Here is a 24,586-nt window from a genome sequence, read left to right on the forward strand (position 1 = left end):
CTCTCTCACTCTCTCTCACTCTCTCTCACTCTCTCTCACTCTCTCTCTCTCTCTCTCTCTCTCTCTCACTCTCTCTCTTTCTCTCTGAAAGTGCTCCCCATTTTCCTTTGACATCCTTTTCTCCTGGATTGGGAAACCGCATGTGAGAATCTGTTTCTGAATTTGCCTTTTTGCCAAGAGTGTGCTTATGCGATATTGGAACAGTTAGAACACATCACAGCACAGTACAGGCCCTTCGGTCCTCAATATTGTGCCGACCTTTTATCCTACTCTTAAGTTCAAACTAACCAATATGCCCTTCATTGTACTGTCATCCATGTGTTTATCCAAGAGTCGCTTAAATGTCCTTAATGTATCTGAATCTATTGCCACTGCTGGCAGTGCATTCCATGCACACACCACTCTCTGTAAATAACCTACCTCAGACATCTCCCTTAAACCTTCCTCCAGTCACCTTAAAATTATGCCCCCTTGTGATAGCCATTTCCGCCATGGGAAAAAGGCTCTGGCTTTATCTTCTGTCTCCGTTACCATCTTGAACACCTCTATCAAGTCATCTCTCATCCTTCTTCACTCCAATGAGAAAAGCCCTCGCTCCCTCAACCTTTCTTTATAAGACACCCTCCAGTCCAGGCAACATCCTGGTAAATCTCCTCTGCACCCTCTTTAAAGCTTCCATATCTTTCCTATAATGAGGCAACCAGAACTGAACACAGTATTCCAAATGTGGTCTAACTAGGGTTTTATCGAGTTGCAGCATAACCCCGCGGCTCTTAAACTCGATCCCCCTGCTAATGAATTAGTAATAGCTACAGTTAATTAGTAATTCTGTAGAGTTAAGTTATTCCAAGTTCTTCTTTCTTTTGTTGTATTTTAACTATAGTGTTTGAATAAATTGTGTTTTGTTTAATATTAAGGATTTTCACCAATTGAATTGCACCTGGAATACAGAACCTGACATTTAAAATAAGAAAATATTAGGGTCTACAGTGCCTCCTTAATATGTTTTGAGGGGAGGGGGTCTGATCTGGTCCATAACAGCGCTTAAAGAAAACACTTGCTTCCTACATCTCTGAGACATAACGATGTTGTGATTTCTTTCCTTGCTGTAGGAGACGCAACAGTGTGTGTCCCGTAAAAGGTACCTTCATGAGCATGGCTGCAAACTGAAGGTACATCATCCTGGGAACTATACAGTAAAAGTACGAGCCACATCACTGGCTGGAAATGGCTCCTGGACAGAGCAAATCTCTTTCTGCATTCAAGATTCAAATACCAGTAAGTTTTCTCAGGAAAGCTAAACGGGTTCTGGTCTTAATCCTGACTTGTTCCACACTTCACGATCGTGCAACAATGACATATACCTCCTCCTGTTCAGTGTTAATGATTACCAGTAACAACTGCAAGGTAGTCAGTCCCCTGAACTATGTTCTCAGTTCAGTCTCCTGTGCTCAATGCTGGCAGATTGGAATGATGGAATTTCTGAAATAATGTTGTGTCTCATTCTTAGTTATCATCGGAGGCGTTAACTAAAGGGATCTTGTGATTGATTATGGATAATGGGCAATTGTAGTCTCTTCCTGATTCACTGTATTCAATCAGGAGGAATTTCCCAATTCATCCAGCAGAATCACTGGCTCTCCTTCTGTTCTGTGTTATTACAAAGTATATTTCCCAACCAAGTTCTGGTCTCTTAGACTGAATTTTTCTTCTTGTGCTTGTAGACCATGACAGTGACTTCTTTAAGATAATTGGGCCAATCATCTTCTTTGCTGTGCTGGTCATTCTGGTTCCAGTTGTCTTTTTGGTGGTGAAGAAAAGGTAAGGACAATTGACTGACTGTTAAAACTCCGGTTTCTCCAGGGATTTCTCAAATTCTTTTTTCCATTGTCCTCCTCCCTCTTACTTTTGCTTCAGGTTTTCCAGTTTGCTAAACGTTCAGGAAGTTAACTGTGTCCTCACAAGGTCAGAGACTGGCCTCTGAGATGCACCAATAGAGCAGGCAAACGCCAAGTTAACGTAGTGCTTTTGGAGCACCATTCTGCTGTTGGACAGCATTACCTTGACCACATACTTAGCTCCAGATTAGTAAATGCAGAACGTTTTCCCCAAAAATGCATAGTGTGACTTATCAAAGTTGACATTGAATGAACTGAACACCAAATCTCTTTCTTTCAATATTGTACATATTTCTTTTTTCTTTTGTGTTTCATGGCTGCTGCTGGCTAGACCAGCAATAATTGCCCAGTCCTAATTCTCACTGAGCAGCAGATGGTGCATCCCTTCCTGAACTACTACAGCCTGTGTGGTATGTGTATGTCCCAAGTGTTACAGAGAAAGGAGTCCTAGGATGTTGACTCACTATGTTACAAATATAATATTCCTAAGATGTCAAAACTCCGGAGAGATTTTACCAGGATTCTTCCCTCCGGGTACTGAGGGGAGGAGTGGGAGCACCACAGATAGTGACTTCCCGCCATTGATCCTCTGTGGTAGCTGCCCCCAGCTTTACTGTTCCTCTACACGCACCCTGGATGATAGAATGTGTTAGGCTGCAACATGTCACTGACACCCCTTTTTGCATTAGAAGATCAACAAGAACCAGGCAACTGAAACAGTCCTTTCACAGAAGTTGATGACTCTCCAATAACACCAGAGGTTAATCTTAATGTGCATTCCTGGGAACAGTCAGTGAAGCATCCTGGGTATTCGGAATGAACCTGGAAACAGATATGCAGTGAATGCAGGAAATACACAGCAATACAATAGGTGTAAAGAATGGCGTCCGATTAGTGGAGCCAAGCTAGAGGAATGGTTCATTACTTGCCAAAAATATCCATCAGCACAGTTGTCTTTTAGTTTTAGTGTTAAGAATTTAGATATTTTGATAAGACATGCTAGCAAGGCTGGGTCCTTAAGTATATTCAAGGATGAGATAGATTGATTTTTAATCAGGAAGGGAATCAAGCATTATGGAAAAAAGTCAGGAAAGTGGAATTGAGGATGATCAGATCAGGCATGATCTCATTGAATGGAACAGCAGACTCGATGGGCCCAAATAGCTTATATCTGCTCCCATGTCTTAAGGTTTTCATCTTCATGGGTTATCTTACAAATGAATATAGGAATTGGAGCATGAGTTGGCCGTCCAAACTCTTAAGCCTGCTCTGCCAAAGACTTATAGAATCCCTACAGTGTGGAAGCTGGCCATTCGTTCCATTAAGTCTCCGCTGAACCTCCAGAGAGCGTCTCCTCCCTTCACAATCCCTGCATTCCCCATGACTAATCCACCTGCCCTGCACATCCCTGGACGTTTTGAACAATTTAGCATGGCCAATCCACCTAATCTACACACCTTTGGACTGTGGGAGGAAACCCATGTAGACACAGGGAGAGTTTGCAAGCTCTACACAGACAGTCACCTGAGGGTGGAATCAAAACTGGGTCCCTGGTGCTGTGAAGCCCCAACTGTGCCACCCCACATCAGTAAGATCATGGCTGATCTGATTCTATGCTGAACTCAACTTTCAGCGTACCCTAGTATTTTCTGACTCCCTTGTTAATCGGGTTTCTATCTAACTTTGTATTTAAAAGTATTCAATGACCTCGCCTCTGCCACTCTCTGGGGAAGAGAGCTCCACAGACTAACAACCTTCAGAGAGGAAAGAAAGTCTTCTCATCTCTGCTTTAAATGAGAGATCCCTCATTTCCTAATTCTCGACCCTCTAACAAGGAGAAACAACCTATCAGCATCCACCCTGTGATGCTTTTTCAGAATCTTGTGTCCTTCAAGAAGATTTCCTCTCATTCTCTTAAACTCCAGTGGAAGTTCATGCACATAAAAACTAAATGAGAAGTGCAAGAGTAAGAGAGTATGATATGGAGTAATAAGCTATTGAAGGACAGAGTATTGTATGGGGTAATAGGCTATTGAAGGACAGTAATAAAAGCAGAAAATGTTTGAAATACTCAGGCAATCTGAAGTGGGTCTTTGGAGAGAGAAAAACACAATTAATATTTCAGGTTGGCATTCTTTCATCAGAACTTCAGGGGTCTGTTTGATCTGGGATGGTATTTCACAGCTGGATACTACTCATTAGCCTTTTTTTAAAAAAAAAGAGTCCCTGGTGAAAAGTGTTTCTTACTCAATAACGTTGGGAATGTTTTTGGTAAAGAAACATACTTCACCTCAGCTACTCAATAAAAATTCAAATGGTGTAATAATGATAACATTGAACATCTGTCAACAGTCTTTGAATTCTATTACTTTTAAGTGATGTCTGCAGATATTTTATTGAGATTTTCTTGCTTTCAGACGAACAGAAGGACCCACTGGAATTTTTTATACTTCTTCAAATCCAGAGTACATCAGTGCCAACGATGGTAAGCTTCTGAACACCTAGAAATCTATCTGTCTCTAACTCTGCCTCTCTCTTTTTATCTCTCTCTTCTGTCCTCTCTCTCTCCCTCTCTCCCCCCCACTCCTCCCAACTCTCCCTTTCTCCCCCTCTCCCTCCCTTCCCCCCTCTCTTCCTCCTCCTCTCTCTGGCTATCCTTTTCTCTATCTCTCTCTGTCCCTCCCCGTTCCCCAGACCCTCTGTTATCCACACCTCCCGCCCACTCCCCACCCCACCCCACCCCACCCCACCCCACTAACAATTACTGAGTCTATAAGTAAAGACGTCGCTGTTTCTTTATTTACTGCCTCTGTCATTGGTCTAATTGGTGTCAAATATTGTAATGCTCTGGTGAAGCAAGACCGTATGACCATTTGGGACAGTATGGTAGCTCAGTTGTTAGCACTGCTACCTCACAGTACCAGGGACCTGGCTTTGATTTCACCCTTAGGTGACTGTCTGTGTGACGTTTGCACATTCTCCCTGTGACTGCATGGATTTCCTTCGGGTGCTCCAGTTTCCTCCCACAGAATAAAGATGTGCAGATTAAAGTGGACTGGCAATGCTAAATTGTCCATAGTTTCCAGGGATGTGCAGGGTTACAGGGATAGGGTAGGGGTGTGGGTCTGGGTGGGATGTTCTTCGGAGGGTCAGTGTGAACTCCATAGGCAGAATGGCCTGCTTTAGGGATTGTAGGGATTCTCTGAAGAAGTAAGATTTGATCCTTCAAGCCTGCTCCACCACTCAATAGGATCATGGCTTATCCAGCATTCCTTGTGTCCACCTCCCTGCCCTTTCCTCAGCCCTTAATTGCCCTATTAATCAAGGAACAAGTATTTATCTCTCTCAGTTTTCCAGTATTTTACTAACAGTGGTTATGCACTGGAAGGGCGTGCTGGAGGTACATTCAATCGAGATTTTCAGAGGAGATCTTGGAAAGGAAGAATGTGCAGGCGTACGCACAGAACGCAGGAGAATGGCTCTGAGTGATTTCTCATTCAGAGTTAGTGCAGACATGATGGGCCAAATAGCCTCCTTTTGCACAGCAACAGTTCTGTTTTCAAGGCACTATATAAATGCAAGTTGATGTTTTTGACTCTTCTCTCTAAATCAACAACTTCAGTATTAAGAACTTACTTCCAAGTGAAGTTTAGGATCAGTATATGGTTGAGTCTCATTCCCACTTGTCTTATCTTGGTCTTTTAAGATAAGACAGATAGACATTGCTAGCATTTATGTGGGCTGTGTTTAGTATGAATCTCTATTCAGTGTAATGCCATCAAACATACTTCATGTTATCTCTCCTAGTCTATGTTCCAGACGAGTGGGAGGTTTCACGCGATAAGATCGAGCTTCTGAGGGAGCTGGGCCAAGGTTCCTTTGGGATGGTCTATGAGGGGATCGCCAAGGATATTGTGAAGGGTTGTCCAGAAACGCATGTAGCAGTGAAAACAGTGAATGAATCAGCCAGCCTGCGGGAACGTATTGAGTTCTTGAATGAGGCATCTGTGATGAAGGCGTTCAGCTGTCACCATGTGGTATGATCTTTAAATACTCGCTTTTTTAAAAAACGATATCCTTGTAGTTTTTATCCCTGGGCTTTCCCTCCATCATCAAAGAAACTCAACCTCCCCCATACTGGAAACCACTGGAAGTGATGACCACAGATAAAGAGAGAAAATTCTGGAAATCAGTCTGTCTGGGGGTGGAAGGGCAGGTGAACTAGGGTTTCCGGGAGTAGGAGGGGGACCTTCTATCAGAATTGAGGGGGCATAATGCCCACTGATAATCGGCATCTAAAGGAGAGAATAAAGGGGAAGGAAATCCGGGTGTGCATATTGTTATGATTCTTTTGGGAAAATGTGCAAATCCTCAAGCCCTTGGGGCCCCACAATTGTTAATGATTTAATCAAAGCACACAAAGCCCTTAATTCACCTATCTGATGGAATCAAGTTAACACAAAACACAGACCAGGGTTCTGTACTTAACAAGTTTACATAAAACACAGACCAGGGTCCTGTACTTAGTTCATAGTTGCATATTTGTCATTATCAACAAATGGCCCTACAAGTTAAAACTCTAACCCTCTTTTAAAGTCACTACACGCAAATCCAGACAGGTGCAGATAAACAAAAAAAAAAGCATGGTTGTAGGTGGAGAGGAGGGAAAAAAACCCAGGAAATGCAGTTTAATGGCACCAGTTCACAGGGTTTGTTGAGCTATTCCTTTATGGCTTGCTAGGACATCCTTTCTTCAGTCACCTTTCTTCTTTGCAGGAGGCACAGGGCAATTGTTATACTAATCACAAAGTCACTTGGTTATTGGTTAAAGGCAACAGCTTACAGTAACTATGGGAGAAAATAACTGGCATTCTTCAGGCATTTTTACTGCAGAGGGAGAGAGGGATACAACCTGCCATTCTAGCAGTCTGAAGGCTTCTCCCCATATTGTTCACACCCACGAGCTGTTTAGCTACCCTGGAACCAATCAGAGCTGCCTCTAGGCTGATGCCATGGCAACTATGACAAGTCGCAGTTGCACAAACCAATCAGGAACTGGTTGCAAAACAAATCTCATCCACCATCCCTTCCCAGTACCAGGCCGTCTTCAAACATTGCTTGAATAGCAGCATCGCCAACATCATGCATAATGAGTTTCAATAACTTATTTTTGAAAGTGCAGCAATTCCTTTCAGAGATCTTGGTTTCAATGTTTACCATTTCAGTCCAAAATCAGAAATGCAGGAAGTAAAATGATGTGATCTTTACAAAATGCTGTTGCTCGCTCGCTCGCTCAATCTGACAGGAACATTCAGCATCATGGTCTAAATTCTCAGCAATTACATCCTTTTTTTGAGGCCTTTCACAGAGGTATAATCAAACAAAAATAAGTGAAAAAAGAAAGGTTTTGGGAGGGGTGGCCAGTCAGTTGGTCAAAGAGCTCGCGAATGGTAGAGCTTAAGCAGCAGATATCAGAATCCGGAAACTGAAATGACTGGAGGAAGAATGACCAGTGTTGAAGTAAACAGGGGCATGAGATAAGTTACCAGCACCTTAAAAAACTGACTGTATATTCATCCCGTGTAACTTCGACTTGAAGCTGTCTCCCTGTTTTATTAACCAGTACACACACTATTGCTTTGTTGATTGCATATTTCCCTGTATATTTAATTGTAGGTTGCAGTTATGGTTAATACCACCACTAGGTGGAGCACCACACACACGTGAAAATTGGAGTGACACATTCGATTGGATTAGATTATTTACAGTGTGGAAACAGGCCCTTCGGCCCAGCAAGTCCACACCGACCCTCCAAGGAGAAACCCACCGCCCCTATATTTACCCCTGACTAATCCACTTTACACTACGGGCAATTTAGCATTTTAATAATTGAAGCTATTACTTCCACAGCTTGATGGTGATACTTAAATAATCTAACCACCTGATTATTTTTGCTTATTGTAGAGAACAAATGAGGAATAAATATTGTTGTTGTCAAGTACTAAGTGTGATTAGATCACTCACCTTGAGGGCAAACAGTCCCAGACTTGGTGCTGAATCACAATCTAACATTTCAATGACAGAGCTTCATCCAGTCAGATAGCTGATAGGATCAGATTGGCTCCAGATGCTGCATGAGTTTAAAACTTCATTAAAGGAATGTTTAAAGCGATAATAAAACGTAACTTGAATGTTTTGAGTGTTTCCAAAAACTTGCTTCCAAATTCAGATCTTCACCATGATTTATTTCTTTTTTCCACAAATGGTGTGACATCACAATTCATCTGCAAGTGTGTAGATGGGAATAGGTTTAAGGAGAGAGGGGAGAGATTTAAAAGCAACTCAAGGGGATACTTCTTCATGCAGAGGGTGGTGTGCATATAGAACGAGCTGCCAGAGGAATTCACGGATTCCACCCATTCCTGATGAAGGGCTCATGCCCGAAACATCGATTCTCCTGTTCCTCGCCTGACCTGCTGTGCTTTTCCAACACCACACTCTCAATAGAGAAAATCGTGGTGACTAGTACAATTATAACATTTAAAAGGCATCTGGATAGGTACATGAATAAGAAGGGTTTAGAGAGACATGAGCCAAGTGCTGGCAAATGGGATTAGATTAATTTAGGACATCTGGTCAGCGTGCACGGGTTTCACCGAAGGGTCTCTTTCCTTGCTGTACAGCTCTATCACTATGGATTATGGTAGTTGTTTTTAAAAGCAGCTCCCTATCTCTTTCATTGGGAATGCATACTCTGTTCAATATGTGCAGATATTGTGCATTAACTGGGGATTCATTTGTGCCCTTTTAGTGTAGATGCAGAGTGAAATTGTGTTTGGAAATAGGAAACACTGGGAAAATCTCAACAGATCCAACAAGGCCTGTGGAGAGAGAGAGAATATGAGAGAAACAGAATTGACATTAGATATGTGCAGAGTGAGGTCAGGTGGGACAAGGACAAAAAGAAGGTCATGCCTACAGTGGAAGACCAGAGAGATTCAATGACACAAAAATTCGTCCGAAAGGCCAAAGAGATTGAAAATGGGATGAGGAAATAAACACTTGATATGCCTAGAACTGACTGAAAGCAAAAACTGAACCAAGCAAAACAAAGGAAATAAAATGGGGTCAGAATTTATGGTCTGATTTTGTTAAACTCAGTGCTGAGTCCTGAAAATTGTGAAGTGTTTAAGTCTAAGAAGAGGTGCTGCTCCTTAACTTCATGCCAAAAAATACAGTGAATGTTGGTTATTAGGTTAGGAGTCTTATACATGTAATGTGTAACTCTCTAAATAAATGCTCTGAAAATATATTTAGATACACAGTTCCACTGCTAAAGCATGCAAAGCTATGGGCCAAGTGCTGGAAAATGGGATCAGGATAATTAGGTGGTGTTTTTGATTGGCACAGACATAATGATTCTGGATTAGTGGTGCTGGAAGAGCACAGCAGTTCAGGCAGCATCCAAAGAGCAGCCTGAACTGCTGTGCTCTTCCAGCACCACTAATCCAGAATCTGGTTTCCAGCATCTGCAGTCATTGTTTTTACCTCACAGACATAATGAGACAGATGACCTTTTTCTGTGCTGTAGACCTCTGTGACCTAAGTGTGGGAAGATTGGCTCCAATTCCAGTTGGACTTTGTAAAGAATGTCATGTAACTCCATGCCCTATCTAAACGGTTTTGTGTGGCATCTATCTCTTTTAAAGATTGTTGTTATTTGTTAGAGTTAAATCTGCATGGAACAGCTGCTGGCTCCTCAGCACATTTCTTGTTGAGTTTAAGTTGTGCTAAAACCTACCTTGGTCCTCCAGGTGCGTTTACTTGGCGTTGTATCGAAGGGTCAGCCAACTCTGGTAGTCATGGAGCTGATGACTCATGGTGATCTGAAGAGCTACTTGCGATCTTTACGACCGGATGCTGAGGTAATGTCACAGTTGCATCTTCACAAATTCTAAAATGTTAAAACCTTCTGGGAAATACAAAACAAAATGATTACCTTGTGATCTGTGGCTGTTACAATGGTTTCCTCATCAATGTTGTTGGTGGAGGTATGATATTTCTCCTTTGAAGGCAGAGGAATGTGACATTTCACTGCCCAGTGATATTGGAATTCATCTGCATTTAAGAGGAAACTGACTGGAGTTGGATTCTCTGTTAGTGCTGGGCATTTATAGACTATATTTTACAGAGTTCTGTGTAATAAATGTTTACACTGTTTTACTTTTATGGAGGCCAATTGCAAAGCCCAGAAACCACAACTATTGTGTCTTTGCGCTTAAGAGTTGTAAAATACTTAAAAGCATTAAGTATAAGATGACATAAATGTAATCCAACCAGCTGCAGCTGCAGATACAGTTGCTCATTGTATTAGTTCTGAGAACAGGCATTTTAATTTTGATGTGAGCCGGATGTTGAGTGTACTGTCACTTCTGTATACAGGCAAGGTACTGCAGTGAAGTGAGTGGTGTCCAGTAGAACAGAGAAGATCCCCTTGGAGTCCTTTACAACCAATGATGTGCTTTTTGAAGTGTAACCATTGTTGTAATTCTGTGCTGCAACAATTTTGATGTCCAAGGACCTTCTTCACAATTCTGAAAATGCTTCATGATGATGTGATTGTAACAGTTTTGAGCAGGAATCCAGTGTTTTTGAAATCTGGGCGAGGATCAAACAAGGCTGTTTGATAGCTCCCAATCTATTTACTCAATGATGAATGTTCACCTCTTCTAAGAGGTATTGCTTTCCAATATCAGTATTAAACATCTGATGAAGCAGTGTCTCACTGCAGTTCTCCCAACTAAACCTAGACTGACCATCATAGATATGACCCATTGGATGGGTGACTGCTGAGTCGTTGCCCGCGCTATACCAGATTGATGAGCCATGCTCAATTTCTTCAATTCTAAATATAAGGAATTTGGCCTGCCCTTGAATATCTTCAGAGCAACAACCCACACCTGATCAGCCAATATTCCACCTCCCATGGATGTTGAAGGACAGAATCTGGAATATGTTGGGTTTTTTTTCCCAAATGTTTAGCTGACACCATTGATGAGGAAATTCAGATCTGGGTCTGTGGCATTCGCACAGTGTACTGCAGTGAGTGTTTAGCAATAAAGACCCTCACAAGCCAACAAAAGTCTTAGTGTACACAGCAATTGTTGTCATCATACCCATGTACTGCAGTGAGACCTAATCTGTGTATCTAAAACATGTGTGATTACATGTAGCACCAGCAATGTCTCTGTCCCATTCCCTGGACTCACCAAGAGGATCATTGAACAAGTGCTTGTGGCCTTGTTACAAAGTATAGGCATTCGGTCAAACCTCCTGCAAAACCAACTACAAGGGATTGGGTACTGTCTGACTGGCCAAAACCTTGTCTCCCTCATCAAGTCATAATTTAGGGATAAACATTGGCTAAGACAGTGAGAGTCACTCCCCTGTTCTTCAAAATAATGCCATGGCATCTTGCTCATCCATCTGAGCAGTCACATGGGGCCTTGATTTTACAGCTCCTTTGAAAGCTGGCACCTTTGACAGTGCAGTGCTCCCCTTGGTACTGCATTGGAGTATTACCAACAAACATTGTATCCAGGTAGCAGGGTGGAACTTAGATACGAATCCTGCTGACTCAGAGGCGAATGCGCCCTGCTGACTCAGTCACAACTAACCTCGCATCAGAGAGTGGAGAATTATGTTAAGAAACACATGAGAAGTGGGGAATGATTGGACAGAGTAGCAGTCTGGGTATAGGGAAAAAGAGGAGTAACATGGAGAGAATGGGGGAATGGTGCACAGGAGGTGGGGAACAGGGAGTGATGCACTGTGCTCAAATCTATGGAAAGGTGGAACTGAGCCTGAACAGGTGAGGTCACTACCTTTCACCACAGTGAGACCACCTGCAGCTTTACCTTCTTTACTTTAAGTACTTCAATGCAAGTGTACAAGCTAACGGTATGCTCTTAACTTGGTCAATAGTTATTTTATAAATTACTTTGTTCTTCTAAAGGTTTTATTCTCAAAGCTTTTGGAGCTCCTAATGGTTTGCTGCGTTTGTAAGTGGGCAATAATAACTTGTGAATGTTATCTATTTTTTTGCCGTTTCAGAATAACCCAGGGCGACCACCACCGTCCCTAAAGGAGATGATTCAGACAGCAGCTGAGATTTCAGATGGAATGGCATATCTGAATGCCAAGAAATTTGTCCATAGAGACTTGGCAGCTCGCAATTGCATGGTGGGAGAGGATTATACGGTGAAAATCGGAGGTAGGAATGATGGCACGTTGTAAATTTATGGAATGGGGAGGAAGTGAAGGAATACGTCACAGGTTTGCCTTATAAGGGAAGCAAAATGTGGATGGGGTAGTGAAACTGAGTGTCAAGTGAAAAGAACAAGGCACCTATAAAAAGGAATAAAGACAGAAACTGGTGGAAAAGTAGCGTCCAATTTGGTGGTGATGGGAATGCGAGAGAGAGAGAAAAACAGAATTTAATTTCCAAGCCCTATATTACTTTTTTTAGGGTTAGAATTAGAATCCCTACAGTGTGGAAACAGGCCCTTCGGCCCAACAAGTCCACACCAACCCTCCAAAGAGTATCCCACCCAAACCCATAACCTTTGACTAATGCACCTAAGCAACACATCCCAGAACACTACGGTCAATTTAGCATGGCCAATTCACCTAACCTCCACATCTTTGGATGGTGGGAAGAAACCGGAGCACCTGGAGGAGACCCACGCAGACATGGGGAGAATGTGCAAATTCCACAGAAGACAGTTGCCTGAGGCTGGAATCGAACCCGGGTCCCTGGTGCTGTGAGGCTGCAGTACTTACCACCGTGCCGCCCCAAATAGAATTGTGTTCCAAGGACATTTGGAGTACTGCATGCAATTTTGCTTATCCTGCTATAGGAAGGATGGTATTAAACTGGAAAGGGTGCAAAAAAGATTTACAAGAGCGTTATCAAGACTGGAGGGTTGGAGTTAGAAGGAGAGGCTGGATAGGCTGTGAGTTTTCCCCTGGAACGTCAGAGGCTGAGGGGTGACCTTATAGAGTTTATAAAATCACCAGGGGCATCGATAAAGTGAGTAGGGGAGTTTTAAACTAGAGGGCATCAGTTTAAGGTGAAAGGGGAAAGATTCAAAAAGGACCTGAGGAGCAGCTTTTTCCCACAGAGGGTGGTGTGTATGTGGAATGAGCTGCCAGAAGTAGTAGTAGAGGCAGGTACAATTATAACATTTAAAAGACATTTGGACAGGTAGATGGGTAGGAAATGTTTAGAGAGATATGGGCCAAACACAGGCCAATGGGACCAGTTCAGTTTAGGAAACTTGGTTGGCACGGATGGGTTTGGTCAAAGGCTCTGTTTCTCTGCTATATGACTATGACAAGTCGTATTGGACTCAAAACGTTAACTGTTTCTATCTCTACAGATGTTGAGTTTCTCCAGCATTCAGCTTTTATTTCAGATCTCAAGCGTCTCCTGTATATTGCTTTGGTACCTATAAAGAGGAATTGGAAAATGTCTGCAATGTGTGTTGAGCTGGCTAGGGTACAGAACGTTAAACCCATTCTTAGAGTCATCTAAGTGAAATGAAGGGAGAAAGTGGGCTCCTTATTCTGTGTGGGCTTGCCAATATGGGCTGAGTATGCTCAATTTAACTAGCCATCTAGTTGAGCTGCTTGGAAAAGTTCCTAAAAGAGCTGATTGCTTCAATGTGGTGTGAGTCATGATGCAGTAAATCTATATATGTGCATTCCTTTGTTTAAATAGACTTCGGAATGACCAGAGACATCTATGAGACAGACTACTATCGTAAAGGTGGAAAGGGATTGCTCCCTGTCCGATGGATGGCTCCAGAATCTTTGAAGGATGGAGTTTTTACCACTTATTCGGATGTTTGGTGAGACAGTCTTTCTGTACTCAGTGTAACTGGAAAGTCTTAATTTGCCCAGACTGTTCACAAGGTGTTTATCTTCAACCACACATATGGTTCTAATCAAACTGTTTTCATCCTCACAAAACAATACATTGAGGGATTATTACGATTATAGTGCTTTATTGTCTCTCTCATTTTGCACAGTGAGTTGTGTTAGTGCAAACATGGCAGTCAGTTTTCACACACAAACATCACTCAACTGTCATGACAAGAAAGAACACTTGATTTTTCTTTAGAAAAAGGCGTAATGTGCTATACAGTGGCAGGAGAACTTGAATCCATTCTGTTAGATCGTAGCTTAATCTATGTCCTCATTTCATTCACATCTCTTGGTATGGCAGAGTCTCTCTCGATTTTGAATACACTTTATAGTTTTCACTTTAATCTTCTCTTGTCGAAGGAGAAAAATCCCAGTTTCCAAACTTTTCATATAACTGAAGTAGGTTCCACAAAAAAGAGAACTCTTTCCAACAGAATCATTTAGAAGTCATGTTAAAACTTCAAGACAGGTAATTTAAATTAAATGGCGCAGTTTTAAAGCAGATACAGGAACAGAGACATGGGAATGTTTGAAGGTGGTAAGACAACTTGCAAGGACTCTGAAGTTGTAAGAAGGATAAGGTATCTGTTAATAGCATTTTAAAGTACAAAAGCGATACTGAACATTTACAAATTATTGGCTAGGTCCCAGTTGTCACAATTCTGGAAACATTTCAAGGTTCTGAAGATGGTGTAGAGGAGTTTTACCAAGGCCACACCAATGGTGGGGGGGCGATGGTGATGATGTGGTGAAGTCACTGGATTGGTAATTTAGACTCTAACAGTCAGTCAGGACATGGATTCAAATCTCACCACAGCCTGGTGGAATTAAAATTCATGTATTAAATCTGGGATGTAAAATTATAGTCTCAGTAATGGTGATATCTGTCAGTGATTGTTATTAAAGCCCACCTGGTTCACTCACGTCCTTTTTGGAAAAGACATCTGAGGTTACAGTAACCTAGCAAGTCGCACAGTTCAAGGGCAAACGCTGACCAATCCAGTGACACCTACGTCCCATGAAGGAATAAAGAAAACACCACACAGATTACATGGTGAATTGGAGAAATTAGAAGATTTCTCCTTAGACCACAGAAGGCTAATGGGAAACCTCATAGGAGTTTGACAGACCAAGCAAAGAGAAACAGTTTCCTCCAAGCGGATTAGTGACTAGAGGTCGAAGATGAAAAATAATTGACAAAAAAACCTAGAAAGAAAATGAGAATATTGTTTTCATGTATGGTCTTGTTGAGACTTGGAATGCATTAGCAGAGAGGTTGGGCAGAATCAGCTTCCATTGGAACATACAAAGAGCTCAGTGGTCTTCTGTAACTCGAATAACGATACGATGGAGGTTGGAAGTGCCCTTTAGTCTGTTTTAACTTATTTTGAACTGCGCTTGTGCTTGTTGGCAGGTCTTTTGGAGTTGTGCTTTGGGAGGTCAGCACTCTGGCAGAACAGCCGTATCAAGGACTGTCGAACGAGCAGGTTCTTAAGTTTGTTATGGATGGAGGCTTTTTGGATCGTCCAGATAACTGTGCAGATCGATTGTGAGTATCAATTTTTTCTGTGCGCCAACTTTCTCTTCTGCCCATCATCTCCAGCAAATATCAACTGTGGGCCTGGAATCCTACCTGGAACGTTTCTAATTAAGATGTCTCAGTGATCACTTATCCCAGCCCATGCTTTTCATGGAATCCAGATCATTTGAAACCCAAATCTTCAATTCTCCCCCTCTCTCACTCTTTTCTCTCTTTCATTCTTGCTCGCTTTCCCTTGCTTGCGCTCACTTGCTCTTCGTCCCTCGTTCTCTCTCGCGCACTCTCTCACTCTCTCCCCGCCTTTCTTTCTCTCTTCCCCCCCGTCACCTTTTTCACTTGCTCCCTCACTCTGTCTGTCTCTTATCCCCCACTTCCCAAGCTAACACTCCATTTCTGAAGCACTGCACTACTCATCTGTCCCATTCTCCTTGCCTCCTCTCCTCCTGTACCTTGATATTTTTCCCCTTTCCCATTTCTCCTCTCTCTCCCTCCCCGTTTCTCCTCTCTCTCCCTCCCCGTTTCTCCTCTCTCTTTCCTCATTCCTCCCCTCTTCCTTTCTTTATCCCAAACTGCTTTGAAACCAGTGAAATGCATTTTTTGTTTAGGTGCTATTGTGATAATGGAAATGCAACACTTTGCAAATGACAAACTGCAGAAAACCGCAATATGACAGTGTACAGATGGTCAGGTGGCTGTTTTTTTATGATGTTAGAGGAGACACGAGGGCAAGGTTTCCTGCCCTTTGCTAGAAAGCATCATGGGATATTTTGCATTCTCCTGAAAGGGCAGATGGTGCCTCATAGAACAATACAGCGCAGAACAGGCCCTTCGGCCCTCGATGTTGCGCCAACCTGTGAACTATTCTCAGCTCATTCCCCTACATTATCCCATCATCATCCATGTGCTTATCCAAGGATTGTTTAAATCTCCCTAATGTGGCTGAGTTGACTACGTTGGCAGGCAGGGCATTTCACACCCTTACCACTCTGCGGAAAGAACCTGTTTCTGACATCTGTCTTAAATCTATCACCCCTCAATTTGTAGCTATGCCCCCTCCTACAAGCTGACATCATATCCTAGGAAAAAGACTGTCACTGTCTACCCTATCTAATCCCCTGATCGTCTTGTATCTCTCCATCAAATCCCCTCTTAGCCTTCGTCTTTCCAATGAGAACAGACCCCAGTCTGTCAGCCTTTCCTCATATGACCCTCGTCTGAATTTCTCCTCCAACAGGCAGCACCTCTAAGAATGCTGCATTCCCTCATTAATGCACTGATGTGTCACTATACGGAGTGGGGTTTGGTGGTACTGTTCCAACAGAGAGAACACTGAAACTGGGATGAGTGCATGGAATTAGAGTTATGTTTGGTTGGCTGGAGCAGAGAGCTAGCATGGACAATAATGGGCTTAAATTATATTTTTCTTCTGCACGCTAAGCTTCAAAAATGCTTTATCTTACAGCCATTTTTGCAGAATTTATTTTCTTTGTCTAAGTGGCGATTGCATTTGGTTTTAGTTGCTTCGTGTGTAACCTTCCAGTAATCATTTCCTGTGCTCCTTTTGTGACTCCAGACACACCCTGATGCAGATGTGTTGGCAATACAATCCAAAAGCAAGGCCCACTTTCTTGGAGATCATTGAGATGCTGAAGGACGATCTCCACCCGAGTTTTCACGATGTTTCCTTCTACTACAGCGAGGACAACAAGCCACCGGACACAGAGGAATACGACATGGATTTTGAGAACATGGAAAGCATTCCACTTGATCCCTCTTCTTACTCACAGACAGAGACCCCTCTGAGTCACAGCCGGGACAATGGCCCTACTATGGGCCTCAGAGGCAACTATGATGAGCACATACCGTACACACACATGAATGGAGGGAAGAAGAATGGGCGAATATTGTCCTTGCCAAGGTCAAGCCCTTCATAACATTTCTTTTACCTCCCATTTCTTTCTGAACTTCATTTGTTGGGCCCTTAGAATCTTGGGACTCGATTAAGGCTGCCACAGTTTGTTACACAAGGAAAGGACCTTTACCTTTGTTTAAAAAAATGTTTTTTTTCTGCCAAGTGGCTGGTTATAAATGAATCAAACTGTGAAGAAACAAAACACTCATTCTATAACAGTAGAAATATGTACACGTATATACTGTGCCTACATACATGTACAGACATGACGTCATGCAAATATGCGTGCACAGCCATACAGTTCAACACGTGTAAACAGTTTTATACTCTGATACATACACAGGCACGATTGCACATGCACAAGCGCTCACACAGAACACACACATGTACATAGACATGCACACACATACACGCGTGTACATAGACACGAAAACAAAACCATATCAGTGAAGCATTTCCAAGGCTGCTATCAACATTGCTGTGGTTCCTAGCCAGGAAGTGACCTTCTGAACTTTCATCTGTGGAGTGCTTGAGGCTGAGAAGTTTATGCCCAATTTTGGGGGAAAACATTTTTTTTAGAAGGACAGTTTAAACATGAAGAGCATCTACAGTATAAAATGACAAAAAGTCCAATTTCATTTTCCTGAAGTGTGAACTTTTTAAAACAGTGGGAATCTTGCGGAACATAAACAAGAAAGTAAATCTGAATCTTCTACCAAATTCCAAAACCCTAACACTGATGTATACTTCTAAAAACAGAAAATCACAGCTAGCGGTCATTTTAGATGCAATGGTTGGGTAACAGTTTCTCAGACCAATAGTTGCTGTTTTCTCTTGTCTGTGGGTTTTAGAAGACAAATCCTGTACTTTTAATGTTTTTTGTATATAATTGATGTTTGTTGTATTCTCTCCACCAGGAACAGCTTTGCAATAATCAAAAAGTGTGCTTCTGAGGACCAGTAGTCCCAGAGGCACAATTTATTTTTGTAAAATGTGGACTAGCATACCTGAAATCAACCCCCTCCTCCACCTTCCCTGATGTTCGAGGGATATTGTGTCAGGACACAAAATATCTACAACAAACAAAGCTCTGGGTTTCAGATTCTGCTTTATGCTTCATCAAAGGTTTCTTGAAAGCTTTATTGTTGTGGCTTTTGAGATAGTGCAAAGTGATTCAGTGAGCTCAGCAGCAAGACCAATAGCAAGTGATCTGGTCTTAAGATCACTTGTGTACCTCATTGTGTTGAAGGGGATTGGATGAGCAGGAGGAAATAGTGAACCAAAAGGAATTCTGTCTCTATTTGAGTTGGTAGAGAGAGAACAGCAAGGCGCGAAAAGCTGGAAGAAATTAAAAAGACAGCTTTTGGGGATGATGTTTCAGGTATTTCTTGAGTGAAGGCTGTGCTTCTCCTTAGACTGGAAGTGGGAACCAAGGAATAGTTAATGTGCCATATTTTAATAAAAGTAGCACACATCAAGTAGCAACAACATGATTGCTTTTTAAGCTCCTTTTCTCCTTTGAGATTTCAGAGCCACAATTCAAACTGGAGCAGGATTTGGGAGGAGGATTAAGTCAGTGGAAGGTAACTTACAGCTGCTGTGTTAATACCAACGTAAAACAGACCAGGAATAAAATAGTTGCCTGCTGTTTATTCTCAATGTATGTTTAATTGGAATGGAGGACAGTAGAGAACAAAGTGGGGAAATTAACTCTAATCTTATACTTATGCAAGAGAAAAAGAGAGATGTTTGGAATTAAATCACAGAATAAGTGGAGAAGGAATGATCATGGTCCCCGATATGAGTGTGTATCACTGGGCTAAAATCTGAAACCACAGAGAATTAATTGATCAGTTGTTCTGTCTGACTTACAGGTCAGCTCATGGCTTGTAAATCTTGTGTTGTGCTCAGTAACCTGCTATCCTGACCGACATCAGGGAAGAGAAAAGAGTCACAGGTTTGTGCCAAGTACACAGTGACACTTAAGCTTTTAGACACAAAAAAAATCAATCATATCCGTGTTCCTCCCACTAAAATTGATTTTTCATTTTTGCCTGAGCATTCTGTTTGTGTTAGGTGGCAGACGGATTAAGCTTCTATACTTACCAACCCAAGATCTCTAAACCCCTCTTCCCTGCTCTACCCCCTTTCCCACCACCAAGAAGTGAAAGAGAGTTGGGGGCAAATTGAAACGAGAGAGGGTCCAAGCATGTGTCCCCTGTCAGTGATGAAGGAGGAACGTGTGGAGTTCCTTAAGCCAGGGATAAGCACGTGTCTGTTGGAATAATAGTTTTGAATGGAAATTGAATGGGATGTTGAGAGAGATTTAAAATAAAATGTGGGGCTATATGGCTAGATCAAGGGAATGGATCTGACTGGGTTGCTGTGCAGGGTGTTAGCACAGACTCAGTGGTCAATAGCTGCTTTCTGTTTATGTCCGTATGACACCAGTTCCCTTGTGAATTCAGGCTGAGAGAGTTGGGTTGGAGGGGGGAGATGTGTTTGCTGGAAATACAAACACACAGGTGGCTAGTTGAGGCTCAGAAAACCTACAGTAGCTCATCCATGCATTTGGTCCAACAATGTAGGAAATAACTGTGAAGGCAGGACAGGGTGGAGCAGAACTCGTGGTGAAAACTTTTAATGTAAATACAACTGATGAAGTGCCATAAGCTTCTCATCTCAGTATTTGTGCTTAACCTAATGCCCAAGCTCAATAGGTAGCTATGTCGTGACTGTGTTACAGCAATGCCTCCCTCTGTTTTTTTGAATAACTCCTGCTGCTGCTGAACACAGAGCTTGCCTGTCCCCAGAACCCTTTGCAATGCCTTTGGAATTGTGCAGTCTCTTGTCCAGCCAAATGCAGGGGTTAGGTTAAAGGGAGCCTGTAAGTGAGCAAATGTTGACTGGCCATGCACATTATGCATGGAGTCTGGGCTGAATGGCCTCATTCTGTGCTATAATGTCTCTTAAGGCTCCAGATTGACCGGCTCATGTAGGGTTGAAAAGTCTGACGAGATGATTCCAACCCAAACTATTTGCTCACATGAATCATTGAGATGTTTGGTTCCTCTACATGATCAGGTTAAAGCTCGTCTTTTTGCCAAGTAGAAGGTTATATTCCCTCAAACCCCAGATTCTGTAGATTTGCAGTGGGGTTTAATTCCCTGTGGGTTTCTGTAAATTTTAAGCTTCACTATGTGTTGGAATATCCTGTCCTTAATTGAAAAACGCAGCAGTCACCAGCTGCTCACTGTTGTTTCCATCAGGAGCTATTTTATGTTAAACATAAATAGCTTGCGTTGTTCAGATGTCCACACTTCACAGCCTTTTGGTTGTAGTGAGATTCCATCCCAAACCCACTGTTGGAAGGAAAGGGTGGTGAAAGTGTGAGGCAGTTACTATGCTGACCAGGCTTCCCTGTTTGTCTTACAGCAGTAGAACTGAGACCAGCAAAACATATTCCGCAGACTGCTGCCTGATCTGGATCCCTAATCAATAATCTGATATTGAAATATCATCTCACTTGAACAAAATTATTGGCCACATCTATAATAATATCTTGCCTCCACCTGACTTGCTAATAGCACCGTGGGTGTACCTACCGCCTTATGGACTGTAGCAGTTCAAGAAGGTGACCGCAACTTCTCAAGGGCTGTTAGAAATGAGCAAGATGCACTGACCTCGCCAGATACATTTAAAATAGAATAAAAATTACAGACAATGTGTGCGAAGTGGGAACTGCAGAACTATGAGATTGGGAGAGTGTGAAGCAGGGATCTCGTGCAGCGAAGGCAAATGACCTGGTCCTGTAATCATTGCATGACAAGTGGTCAAATTGTGGCTTGTTGCAAGGGGTGTTTTACACCCTGTTGTGGTTCATTTTCATCTTTTTGTATTTCTGCCGTTTGTTTGGAAGCAATTGTCGTCTCCTTAACCCCTGGTAGCAGTGACCCATCTAGCTAGTCAGTTCCATTTCATTCATTAAGCACCCCAGCTGGGAAGCCCGCATGGAGGGTGATGGAGACCAGAGGCAAACAAGCTGCACCTCTCAATAGGAGACTGATTACTGATATGTCAGTGAATGCTGGATTCACTGACTGGGTCTGACATCTAACTCCCGTCCCTAGTTGTCCTTTGAAAATACCCAGTTTCGTCCCACAATCCAAAGATGTGCAGGCTAGGTAGATTGGCCATGCTAAATTGACCCTAAGTGTCTATGTTTGTGCAGGCTAGGTAGATTAGCCATGGTAAATGTGGGGTTACAGGGGTCTCAGTGGGATTCTCTTCAGAGGGTCAGTGCAGATTCAGTAGGCCAAATGGCCTCTCTCTACACTGTAGGGATTCTGTAATTCTTGAGCAGACTGTGATGTGCCCTTGGGTTGCGATACATTGATCCAAGTGCTGAAGTTGTTCCCACAAGTGCGGTTTATGGGGGGGAGTTCAGGAGGAGGAGTGGTGTAGGGATGGAGGTGAGGGGATAGGTTGGTTTGGGCAAGGGGCTGAAGTTCATGTTATACCAACAGATGGAAGTCATTTGTCAACAAACCACATGCCCCTAGAAAGCTGAAGGAAAGCTGGTTGATTTCTGCACGTTAGATCAACTGAACAGCATCTGTTGAGTGGAGGCATAGTTTCCCCTCATCTATCGTTATCTAGATTTAAAGCCTAAATCTCAGAGGGGAAGATGGAGTAGAGGGAAGGAGAGGGACAAGTGACTCAAAGCCAGAAAGGATGGAGCGGGACAGGATGGTTTTTCAAGTATATAATTGGGTGGGTGGGGGATGGGTTTGGGCGTTAAGTCTACGGTTAGTTGTGAGTAGGGGGAATAATGAGCTTATTAACAGAATTTGCTTTGTAAATAGTGTGAAGTTGTTCGCTCTTAAGGTGCCTATATCTCTATGTAGCATATGAAATACCTAGTAGAAACTAAGACAGCCCCTCACTCTAATATACGTCTAGTGGCTGTTTCACACTACAAAACCGGAGAGAAAATTCACACACTTTTGTAATTCTGAAGATTTTCTTATATTCAAAAAAATTAATATTTTATTTATTTTTATTAATGTTATAGAGATCACTGTACAGAATCCCAATTTACAGTCTACACAAAACAAAAACAAAAAAAAAGGTTAGGGCATGAAAATGTATTGTTGCTGATGAGAAACTGGGGAGAAGGATGTGGTGCAGTGTAATTCTCTGGGACAATCTACCTCAGTGTTTCTTTCAGATATTAGTGTGTGTGCTCCTCTCAGTATTTCACAGTATTCTGTTCTGGGTCTAAATACATTTAGAGTTTGTTCCCTCCCCATCTAAATCTTCCCTTCCACCCCCCCCCCCCCAAACTTCCCTCCCCGTGGAGGGCTGACTGACCACCAATGTAATTTACATTCGCCATGTTTCTCTTTGCATTTGCAGAGTCTCCTCTTTTACTTGGATTTCTAAAAAATCTACTTGTTCAGATCCAAAATTCAGGGAGGTGGTTGATTGAAGATTGCTAAGAGAACAGTAATGGGCTGAGCAAAACACAGGAAGTCTGGAAATTAGAAGTAGATATGTTGTTTTTAAATATATAATTGCCAGAACCCCTCTGGCACAGAAAATGGCTGATTTTAGGGTTACCACGATTGAATCAGAAAGTGACAAAGTTAAATTCGCCCCTTGTGATTTGTTTTGCTCTAATAAATTGTAAGAATTCAGATTGGTTTTTATAAAACAAATTAACGTATGAGTTACATTCTATTTCCAAAGAGCAAACTCAGCACAAGCCACTCAGCTCAAGGGCAGTTAGGGATGGCCAAACTGTGAAAGAATAAAGAAAAAGAGACAAACAGGAATTGCCGGAGAAACTCGGCAGGTCCGGCAGCATCTAAATAGAGAGAGAGACACAGAGTGTTAATGTTTTGAGTCCATGTGATGCTCCTTCAGACTCAAGGCTGTTCCTCTCCCCACAAATGCTGCCAGAGCTGTACTTGTTGTACAATCTGGTTTGAAATTGGAGAGCCATAAGTCATAGCTGGTTTTGGGGGCATAAATTACATCTTAAACTCAAGGATGGGTGTGAGTTTCCAAATACCCCACTTCTAACGGGCTACTTAAAAGAAAAACCAACATGAGCAAAGGGGATAAATTATACTTTAGCGATTTTTTTAAAAATCTGAGTTTTGACAATTATACAGCAGCAGAAAGTGGTGATCAGTCAGCTATCCACACTCCAACCCGGTGCTGTGTTCTCCAACAGCTCCAGTAGCAAAGGAGAGGGTGTTAGTGTTCTTCTGTTAATTCTGTGAAGCAGAAAGTCCATACACAGTGTGTGTGTTTGTGTGTCTGTCAATAGAGACAACACGTGCCTACAACTGAACAACACCAGATGATACAGCATTGTTCCTCTGCAGATTAAATTATACTCTGAAGTGTGTATTAAGACTTGCTCCAAAAATCCTTCTCTTTTTTTTTCATTGCTGCTATGTACCCTTGCTCCAGTTATACAGCCCCACTAACAGGACTTGTTCAGATTTATTTTTTGGTCCAACCAGCTATGCTTACAAAATAACAAACAATTCGTGATATATTTCTTGACTCGTTGAAAATAGCACGCAATTTAATAAAGCATTGTGCTATACAATCCTGGGACTGAACCAGATCATTGCATTCATTTGACTTTGACCTTTGCTTTTAAAAAAAAGCAAGATGCACAGTCCAATGTTATCCTTGTCCTTGTTTGCCATCAGCAAATTTCTACCACTCTGTTCTTCTGAGCAGTTGGATTTCTCTTGGATTTAGTAAGTGGAAGATGTTAGTGATCAGGAACTGACTCAGTTAAGCATAGAGTCATAGCGATGTACAGCATGGAAACAGACCCTTCAGCTGTCAACGCATTCAGATGACCACAAGTTAAATTAGGAGAATTGCTTTTAATATCTTTTTTAAACAAAAGCCGAGACCTGAAAATGTAATTATCAGGTTAATTTATTTTTTAATTATACTGTGAACATTTGGGCCTGGGAATGTGATATAAAATCTGTATTTATATTTTCACTGGAAGGGATTTGTAATATACCTTCGGGAAGCAGGAGAAAATAAAAATGACAGCAAGACCCAGCAAACTCATCTGTGCACTTTTGGGATTGTTTGGGGAGTGGTGGATAAGTTTTGCTGGGGCCACCCCACTTTAGTTGAATTTGATTTCTGGTTTCCCCCATTCAGTTTGGCTAGTGCAGTGAAAATATGCATTTACACTGGGAATAC

At 42.2% G+C, this 24,586-nt stretch overlaps 1 protein-coding gene across 3 annotated transcripts in view; it reads left to right on the top strand.

Moving 5' to 3' along the window:
• LOC122565433 (insulin receptor-like) overlaps positions 1–20,531 on the top strand; it is a 260,534-nt gene extending 240,003 nt beyond the window's left edge. For all 3 annotated transcript variants that reach the window (XM_043721409.1, XM_043721410.1, XM_043721411.1), the window contains 9 exons: positions 1,113–1,278; positions 1,725–1,821; positions 4,316–4,383; positions 5,706–5,935; positions 9,713–9,823; positions 12,012–12,171; positions 13,681–13,810; positions 15,301–15,435; positions 17,000–20,531. In XM_043721409.1, coding sequence (XP_043577344.1) covers positions 1,113–1,278; positions 1,725–1,821; positions 4,316–4,383; positions 5,706–5,935; positions 9,713–9,823; positions 12,012–12,171; positions 13,681–13,810; positions 15,301–15,435; positions 17,000–17,360 — 1,458 coding nt within the window. In that variant the 3' untranslated portion in view covers positions 17,361–20,531. The remainder of the gene's footprint in view (positions 1–1,112; positions 1,279–1,724; positions 1,822–4,315; positions 4,384–5,705; positions 5,936–9,712; positions 9,824–12,011; positions 12,172–13,680; positions 13,811–15,300; positions 15,436–16,999) is intronic.
• Positions 20,532–24,586: the final 4,055 nt, after the last annotated feature.

The sequence above is a fragment of the Chiloscyllium plagiosum genome, chromosome 31, assembly GCF_004010195.1.
Source record: "Chiloscyllium plagiosum isolate BGI_BamShark_2017 chromosome 31, ASM401019v2, whole genome shotgun sequence".
NCBI lineage: Eukaryota > Metazoa > Chordata > Chondrichthyes > Orectolobiformes > Hemiscylliidae > Chiloscyllium > Chiloscyllium plagiosum.